The sequence below is a fragment of the Pteropus medius genome, unplaced genomic scaffold (assembly GCF_902729225.1).
Source record: "Pteropus medius unplaced genomic scaffold, Ma_sr-lr_union100, whole genome shotgun sequence".
Classification (NCBI taxonomy): Eukaryota; Metazoa; Chordata; class Mammalia; order Chiroptera; family Pteropodidae; genus Pteropus; species Pteropus medius.
Window position 1 is genome coordinate 35,920,876 of NW_024349800.1, and position 9,544 is coordinate 35,930,419.

At 43.1% G+C, this 9,544-nt stretch overlaps 1 protein-coding gene across 2 annotated transcripts; it reads left to right on the forward strand.

Annotated features, from left to right (window-relative positions):
• Positions 1 to 284: 284 nt before the first annotated feature.
• Positions 285 to 4,929, forward strand: ATP6V1E2 (ATPase H+ transporting V1 subunit E2). Of its 2 annotated transcripts, XM_039888123.1 has the most exons (3): positions 285 to 367; positions 489 to 689; positions 4,032 to 4,929. In XM_039888123.1, exon 3 carries the CDS (start codon positions 4,089 to 4,091, stop codon positions 4,767 to 4,769), a length of 681 nt encoding a protein of 226 aa, XP_039744057.1. In that variant the 5' UTR covers positions 285 to 367; positions 489 to 689; positions 4,032 to 4,088; the 3' UTR covers positions 4,770 to 4,929. The 2 variants fall into 2 exon arrangements, with proteins under 2 accessions (XP_039744057.1, XP_039744055.1); XM_039888121.1 differs by having other exon boundaries at positions 319 to 689.
• Positions 4,930 to 9,544: the final 4,615 nt, after the last annotated feature.

Consider the following 9,544-nt stretch of genomic DNA (forward strand, 5'->3'; position numbering starts at 1 on the left):
GCTGTTTTACCAAAGTCATACAAATGGTGAGCACAGCCCTAGGATCTGAATTCTGGCTCTGGAGCCCATCCTGTGGAAGCTGGCGATGTCCATGTCAGCCCTAACTAGGCCTAGACAGGGTGTCCTCCCTCGATGACCAGAGCAGGCTAGCCCCGGCGGTGGGTGTGGCCCTCTTAAAGACCATCTGGCAAATTTCGCTTGCTCTGGTTTCTCATTAAACCGCCTTTGGATTTGCCTTCCCATGCGACTCACATACAGGGAAAGAAAGCCAGGATCTGCCAACACGACAGCTGTGTTTTTCATTAGTAAATTAATAAACTGGCTGTCCAGGTTCACACATGTATTCATTTCTGATGGCTTGGTTAAGGTGAGCCCACCCCAGACCTGAAGCCCACCATGTGTCAACTTAATTGAGATTCCAAACATGCAAGGGTAGCCCCCGGCATGGCCTGTGTGCCAAGGAAATCCCTCTTGGCCTTCTCTTGCAGACTTGGCCAGCCTTCCCCAGTGTCAACGTGGCTCTTTGGATTCAAGCTGCCTGAGCAGACTGCAAGGGTCGTCTGCAGAAGAAAGAAGGAAGCAACAGTGCCAGGTTCCAGCGTGCGTTCCAAGTTCCACATTCTGCCTGCAGACTCCCGGCGCCAGAGCAAAGGCCGGCCCTTGGCAGGGGACTGCTAAGGGTTTATCTGGTACGTTTCTTTCTCCTACACACATAACCTGGGGATTCCTGGACCTCCCTCTCTCTCTGCTTTCATTGACAGTGGCTCCCAAAGCTGGCGACCAGCACTATTACCCAGGGAGCCTGTTTTTTTTTTTTTTTCCAACTGTTTAACGGTTATGTTTATTTAGGAACAGAGAATATTTTTGCTCTATTTACAGAAGTACAGTTTTTTTTTTTAAATTACATCCTAAAATAATGGGGGAATGGGTGGTCTAAATCATTTTCTTTTTAACTTCCAATGATTGTAAGGTTGAATCCACAGCCTTGGTCTTTGTCACAAACACTGGGTTGTTTTTCTACCAAGCTTGGTGAGTGGTACATCTTTCTGGGATAGTATTCTATTGTTTTTTAAAGTATATTGAAAAACACATAATGTGAAACCCACTGTCTGAACACATTTTTAAGTTACAGTACAGTATTGTCAGTATTGTAAACTATATGCACATTGTTATACAATAGATCTCTAGAATTTTTTCATCTTGCATGACTGAAACTCTGTACTGAACACCAACTTCCTAACTCCCTCTCCCCTTTGCCCCTAGCAACCACCATTCTATAATCTGCTTTTATGAATTCGTCTACTGTAGATACTTCATTTAAGTAGAATTATGCAGTATTTGTCCTGTGACTGGCTTATTTCACTTAGCATAATGTCCTCAGGGTTCATCCATGATGTAGCATATGACAGGATTTCCTTGTCATATTTTAAGGCCAAAATAATATTCCATTGTATGTATGTACAACATTTTCTTTATCCATTCCTGTCAATGAGCACTTAGGTTGCAAATAATGCTTCAGAGAACATGGGAGGGCAAATACCTCTTTGAGATCCTACTTTCTATTCTTTTGGATAAATACCAAGACATGGGATTGCTGGATCATATACTTCTATTTTTAACTTTTTAAGGAAACTTCGTACTGTTTTCCATAGCTGCTACATCATTTTCTAATTTCACCAATAGTGCACAAGGGTCTCAATTTCTCCACATCCTCACCAACACTTATTTTCTGCCATTCTTTTTTTTTTTTTTTTTTGATAGTGGCCATCCTACCAAATGTAAGGTGCTATCTATCTCATTGTGGTTTTGAGTCACAGTTCCTGATGATTAGTGATGTTGAGCATTTCCTCATATACTTTTGGGGTTGTTTGTACGTCTTCTTTGGAGAAGTGTCTATTCAAGTCCTTTGCCTATTTTTAAATTTTTTTTCTTTTCTCATTCTTTTTCTTTCCCTATTGAGTTGTAGGAGTTCCTTATGGATTTTGGATATTTATCCCTCATCAGATGTGTCGTTTGCAAATATCTGCTCCCGTTCCATAGGTTGCCTTATTGCTATATTTGCTGTTTTCTTTGCTGCATAGATTTTGAGTTTGATATAGTTCCATTTATCTATTTTGCTTTTGTTGTTTGTGCTTTTGGCGTCATGCCAAGAAGTCATTGCCAAGACTAATATTATGAAATCTTTCTCTATGTTTTCTTCTAGGAGTTTTATTGTTTTAGGGGTAATGTTTAAGCTTTTGATCTATTTGAGTTGATTTTTGTGTGTGGTGTAAGATAAGAATCCAATTTCATTCTTCTGCATGTAGATATTCGGTTTCTCCAACACCATTTGTTGAAGGCACTATCCTTTCTCCATTGTGTAGTCTTGGTACCCTCATTGAAAATCATTTTACTGTATATGAGTGGGTTTATTTCTGGGCTCTCTGTTCTTTTCCATTGGTCTATACGTCTGTCTTTATTCTAGTACTGTACTCTTTTGATAACTGTACGTTTGGAATATGTTTTGAAGTCAGGAGTGTGAGGTGAGGCCTCCAGCTTTGTTCTCTTTCAGGATGGGATATCTTTCCATTTATTTGTGCCTTTTTAAATTGTTTTCAGCAATGTTTTGTAGTTTTTAGTGTATAAGCGTTTAGCTTCCTTGGTTAAGTTTATTGCTTGTATTTTAGATTTTTTAAAATAATATTGTAAATGAGATTGTTCTCTTAATTTCCTTTTTAGATTATTCATTGTAAGTGTATAGAAATGCAACTGATTTTTGTATCTTGATTTTATATTTTGCAAATGAATTTATTAGTTCTAATATTTTTTTTTCTTTGTGGATCATTAGGATTTTTTAGATATGAGATCCTGTCAGCTGGGAATAGAGATAATTTTTCTTCTTTTTTTTCCAATTTGAATGCCTTTTGTTTATCTTGCCTAATTTCTATAGCTTGGACTTTAAACATTATATTAAATAAACATGGGAAGAGCAGGCATCCTTGCCTTGTTTCTGATCTTAGAAGAAAAGCTTTCATTTTTTCACTGTTGAGTGTGATGTTAGCTATGGGCTTTTCACATATGGCCTTTATTATACTGAGGTAATTTCCTTTTATTTCTAGTTTGTTGAGTGTTTTTATCATGAAAGGATGTTGAATTTTCTCAAATGATTTTCTGCATCTATTGAGATGATCTTGTGATTTTATCCTTCATTCTGTTAATGTAGTGTATCACATTAATTAATATTTATATGCTGAACCATCCCTGCATCCCAGGGATAAATCTCACTTGTTCCTGGTGTATGAGCCTTTTAATGCACTGTTGAATTTAGTATTTTGTTGAGGATTTTCGCATATGTTTATGAGGGATGTTGTCTTGTAGTTTTCTTCTATTGTAGTATCTTTGTCTGGCTTTCGTATCAAGGTAATGTGGGCCTCATAAAATAAATTTGGAAATGTTTCTTCCTTTTCTATTTTTTTTTTGGAAGAGTTTGAGAGAGATTGGCATTCATTCTTGAAATTTTTGATAGAATTCCCCAATGAAGTCATGGGGTTCTGGGCTTTTGTTTGTTGGGAAATTTTTAATTACTGATTCAATCTCCCTGCTAGTTATAGATATGCTCAGATTTTCTATTTGTTCATGATTCAATCTTGGTAGATTTTATGTTTCTAGGAATTTATCCATTTCTTCTAGGTCTTACAATTTGTTGGCATATATTTGTTCATAGTAATCTCTTAAAATTCACTTTATTTCTGTGGCATCTGTAGTAATGTTTTCTGAGTATTGAGCCATCACTGGCTAGAAAACTTCTGGACTAGGTCTGCCCTAATTGTCTCATTATTATTTGATGACAAAAAGGTGGTGAGTGTAGTAAAGCTAGAATTCTAGGAATCCAGGTTCAAGTCTTTATTCTTTTAAGGTATGACCTCAGACAGGTTGCTTTCCTTCTCTGGGACTCAGTTTCCTCATCTGTGAAATGAGTTGTGGATAGTGGTCCCCATAGTCCTTCTGTTTGGACTTTGACTCTCTCCTTCCTCCCCTTATGCACTCCACAGCTAAGGAAGTGAAATTCTGGAAACACTCCTGAAACTCTGCCCTAAAGCAGAAGAACCATGGCCCTGAGTGATGTTGATGTACAGAAGCAGATTAAGCATATGATGGCTTTCATTGAACAAGAAGCCAATGAGAAGGCAGAAGAAATAGATGCCAAGGCTGAAGAAGAATTCAACATTGAGAAAGGACGCCTTGTGCAAACCCAGCGACTAAAGATTATGGAGTATTTTGAGAAAAAGGAGAAGCAGATAGAGCAGCAGAAGAAAATCCAGATGTCCACCATGAGGAATCAGGCAAGGCTGAAAGTCTTGAGAGCCCGAAATGACCTTGTCTCAGAGTTGCTGAATGATGCAAAGCTGAGACTCAGTAGGATTGTGATAGACCCACAAGTCTACCAGGGACTGTTGTATAAACTAGTGCTCCAGGGTATGCTCCGGCTGCTGGAGCCTGCGGTAATTATTCGCTGTAGGCCACAGGACCATCTCCTGGTGGAGCGGGTAGTGCAAAAAGCCATCCCTGAATACAAGGCAATCTCCCAAAAATGTGTTGAAGTCCGAGTTGATCAAGAGGTTCACCTCGCTATGAATGCAGCTGGGGGCGTGGAGATCTACAGTGGCAATCAGAGAATAAAGGTTTCCAATACTCTAGAAAGTCGACTGGATCTCTTAGCCCAGCAAAAGATGCCAGAAATACGAAAGGCCTTATTTGGAGCCAATCCCAACAGGAAGTTCTTTGAATGAGCCTCTGAGAAGTGAAGATCGTGTTGAACTGCTAAGCCATAAAAGCATAAGTTATTAAGACAAAAGAAACTAGTCACATTTCATCCTCTTTGTTGCTCTGATATTATTCTTTCGTGAAATACCCTTTAAATAGATAAAGGCATTATACGTTGGAATAAAGCCTGACTTAATGCTTAGAAATCTTATTCCAGTTCATCCATGCATACTGTAGCTTCTGGTCAGTTCTGAAGTTTGAGTTGAAGGGTCTAAAGACATCTGCTCTTTAGCTCATTCTCCAGGTGAGATGTGATGGTATTCTTGGCTTATGGGTCTGAGTGCTCCAAGTTTCTTTAATATGTATGTGAAGTGTACTTTCCTTCTTTTGCTTCAACTTTTTTTGTCGAAACATATTATTTAATGAGGTTTAGAGATCATCTTCATGTGTACAGGGCCAGCTTCAGGGGCACATGTAACCAGTGCAGTCATACAGGGCTCCATACTCAGAAGAGGGGTTTAATGCTCTGTAGCCAAGGCCTTGAAATTCTTAATTTTATCTTTGAGTGTGTGTTTTGTAAGTGAACCCCCATGACACTTTGGAGCAAGTGCCAGGCGCTTAGAGCCTTGGCTCACACATGGTGCCAACTCTTGAAGCCTATCTACCTCCCTGGGTTGGGTTCTTGGCTACCCACTTCCCAGCTTCCTGGTGTCCCCAAGACCAGCTTTTCCCTCCCTCACTGAGTGAACATTGCTACCCTCTGTCCCTGGTGAGGGCCTGGTGTGCATGCAGGGAGGGTCAGAGTGAGGTATGCATATTCTGCAGTCTTATGACTGGGCATAACAGTGGCCATCTTCGTGCCTGGCTGGCAGCTACATGACATGACATATTCAGCAGGTGACCCAATGAGGGTGAGTCTCTTGCTCGCCAGATACTGAGCACATCTGGTGTGGAGGTTTAAAGACCCTGGGGTTCACCTATCTGCTGTGGATTGGGTCAGCTAGCCAACTGGAATGGGAGGTGCCTGGCTGGACGTCCCAGACCCTAGCCAAGGCATAGCACATATATCTGGGAGTTTGTGGAAAGGAAGATACAGCAGTTGTCAAGCTTCCTGGGCCTTAGTCTCAGGGTGGGAATTTAATGAGCTTATGAGGTTCTGCACTTGCCCTGTAAAGCATCCCTGTGCCTGACAGAGTTCTGTGTGGGAAAGCTCTGTGCCTGGGGTAATTTGGGCTCGTCTCTTCTGGCCAGCTTGTTGAATCTCCCAGAAGGAGCTAAGAAATACAGACGGTGTAATTTCAGTGATTCTCCGTATAGGCACAATATAGAGATAAATGATAAAATTCATACTAATGATTTAAAATTTTTAATATTTATTTACTTAGACATTAAATAGCAAATAAACATCTTGACGAGTCAAAAGAGAGACTACAGAAAAGGGAAAAAACTTTATATGTTAGTACTTTTAACTGTACTTTTTGAACAAAGGATACCACGTTTCCATTTTGCACTGGGCCCTGTAAATTATGCAGCCTGTTCTGCATGGGTATGGTGATTTAAAGTCTAATCTATGCCCAAGAGTGATTTATGTGTTAAAATAAAAGTTTTTTGAAGAGAAAGAATCCAAGCAACTCTGCCAAGGGCAAAGGTTGCCTTGTATGGTCAGGACTATGTAAGGAACAGAAATCCTGTGAAGCTCAAGTAGTAAACAAGAGTGTCTCCCAGAACCGAGGGATAGGACTTTCATGGACCCAGGAGATGGCTGGACTTGGGAATCAGAAAGCCATCTGAAATCCTCTGTTTGGCCACTTCATTGTTTTTTCTTTAAGGAGTGACTTTCTCTACTGTGCAGGTTAAACGGTAGAGTATGCATGCCACAGAAAGTGTACATTCCCAAGTTTACATGTTGTAGTTCCAGAAACAAATTTGCTTCTTTTGGAGTCAATTCCACTTTTCTGAGAGGGAGTCCATTTGGCCCAGCTTAGGTCAAATGTCCACTTATGTTTCAACAGGTGTCTGGGGGCAGTTCTCAGAGAAAAGGAGGTCTTCGTCAGCTGGACAGACTCTCCAAAGAGCATCTTCAATGTGGGCCATTTCGAGTTGCAGTTTCTGTCATTCAGTGAACATTTTCTGAATGCCAACAATGAGCTGTGCCCTGCGCTAGGTGCTAGGCTGCCAGGAGTACGATCGGGTCCTGTTTTTTCATTAGTCAGAGACACATGAACAGATGATGATTGTGGTAATGATACCACGTGGAGTGCCAGCCTAGTGCTATATACAAGGTACTGTGGGAATATAGTAACAGGGAAAGGGGTCACAGAAAGCTTCCGGGGGGCTGGTAATTGATCTGGGGAAAGTACTCCAGCCGAAGGGGAGAAAGCATGCAAAGACCCTGATGTGTGAAAAGCAAGTTGCATTAGAGGAATTGTGTGTAGTTCAGTGTGATGGGTATGCGGGGTGAGTGGAAAGTGACCATGGATGAGTCTGGAAAGATGGACAGGGCCTGATTACATGGCGCTGCATGACGTGCTAAGAAGTTAGGCTAATTCTGGTGAGTGGGTGATGAAAGGTCATTGAAGGACTTTAAATAAGAGTGACACCATGAGAGCTGGACTTTTAAAAGATTATTTTAGTGTCACTGTATGTGGAAGGCACATTGGAGGGAGGGAGAGACTAGAGGCAGAAGCCCTGTCGGGGGCAGTTTATCAACCTAAGTGAGAGATGATAAATAATCTACCCAGTTCTTTTGTGAGGTAGGTAAAATTCATTGATGCATAGGCTCGAAGAGATTGGAATCAGTGGCCTATGTCCTATCCGCTCCCACCTCCCTTCCCCTACCTGTATGAATCCTTTCACTTGTCCAGGACTTGAGGCTTTCTGACACAATTTTTCATCGCACAATTTTTTCTTATCAGAGTCCCTCTCCCTCAGAGCCTTTCCACTTCTTCCCTAGCCACCGTTCCAGGCCCAGCAAAGCAGTGCCCTATCAGCTGACTCAGTCACCCAGCAACCACCCCTGCTGGGAACTCGGACCCCACTTCCTGCTGTAACCCAGAAATGTCTGAACCCCATTTGCCTACCCCAGCTCTGGCCCTCTGAGCTGGCCTCAATTCATTATTAGGGCCCAGATAGCAATTCCTCTCTGAAAAATCTGATAAATAGATTTTATGAAAGGTTTTGTGAGAAGTTGAGGGAAGCCTTCCATAGTGTCTGTGGGGCAAAATTTCCCTTAAGTCCCATTTAAATATCTCCCTGTTTTCCCAAACTTTCCTCTCTCCCAAAGCTGCCAGATACTCTCTCTCCTCAACCTTCTCCTCAGCCCTCTCAACTCATGGATTCCAGTCTCCTCCCTCATAAGGTCCCCTTAGCAAAACAAAAAACTGTTGGCCAAACAAGCTCCGCCCCACCACGGTTCCTGGTTGCCCCTCCCACTGAGGACTTTGCTGCATTGCCTTTCCGTACTGGTCCCAGCATCTCCTACTCATCTCACCTTTTTAGACCCAGCTCCTTGTGGGCTGGGACAGTGTTCATTCTAACTTCTTTGCATTCTCTTCTTGTTATTTCACTGCTGACGTAGGGTGTGCACGTAGTAGGTTCTCAAAAGACTTTTATGGTTGCTACATTCTTCTTTCCCAGCCAAGCTCCGGTCTCTGGATGGAGGCTTCCAGAGTTTCTTTCCTTCTCGGGCCACAGATTGTGCCATTTAAAGCAGCAAGGATGTGAGATGCGGACAGGGGAAAGGAAGAGAGGGGCCTGCACCATTGTAGAGGGATGGTGGTTGCCAAGAAAATCCTCTGCTACCCATGGGGAGAAGGCTGGGGATGTGTGGAGGCTGAACCTAAGTAGGACTGCGCCCCTGTCTCACCTCAGTCAGGGCTTGGTCACCTGTCGGCAAATCTGGGGCTTTATTGCATCACTTCCCTCCCTGGGAAATTAATGGGGGAAGGCCTTTGCCTTGGCCCCCAGCACAAAGGTCGGGGCTATGGAGGGGCTGGGTCCTCCTCAGGGGCCTCAGCTGTGGGACAGGCGAAATTTAGCCTTCTTGTTTCTGTAGTCCCTAACGCTAGCCTTGGCCTGCAGGGCAGGCTGCTTGTCACCATACAGATAGCTGCACTCCTGTAGGGGTCTTTGCTTTAGAAATATTTACACTGGCACTTTCTGTTCGTTGATTGGTACCAACATACAGGCATTCTTTATTAGCATTAACTATCCTACTCTCGAGAAGGCATGTTCCTCCTTTAAAGCTCCTCAATCCCCGTGAGCCCAAAGGAGCAAACTGTTACAACCGCAGGCAGGCACAACCCTTCCCCACCGCTTTCCTCATTAACGCTTCCTCCCGAGGTGCAAGGGAAGCTGTTTGCCGCTGATACAGACGGAGGCTGTTTGGTAGGCTCACTCCCTGCTGGGAGAGTAGAGTACTGGGGGCTGAACACACCAGCGGCCAGACCCTGCCCCTTGATGCGGCCTCCACCCCAGGAATCCTGTTGCCAAGGGTAACTCGGCGGATGGGGAGTGTAGAGTTAGTTCTGATTCTGAGCTGCCTAGAGAGCCAGAAATGGAGGGGATGCTTTGAGCACGTGCTAGAACCTCAGAGAAAGCAGCGAATGCAGACCAGCAGAACAGAATAAGCTGCAGGGCCTCTTCTCTGTCCCTGGGGTCCCAGGACCCCCGGAAGTGGGTCAGCAGATCTACTCAGGGTCAACCATAAAACCTCATAAAACTTGCTCTGGGGAGCAAGTGCAGCCCCTCGCTGAGCTCCCCAGTGAAAATTGCTCAAGTTCTTTCCTTTTCCTATGCTTTC

Bases quoted from the DNA above. Each gene is read 5' to 3' on its own strand.
- ATP6V1E2 (XM_039888123.1), top strand. From the start codon at position 4,089: ATGGCCCTGAGTGATGTTGATGTACAGAAGCAGATTAAGCATATGATG.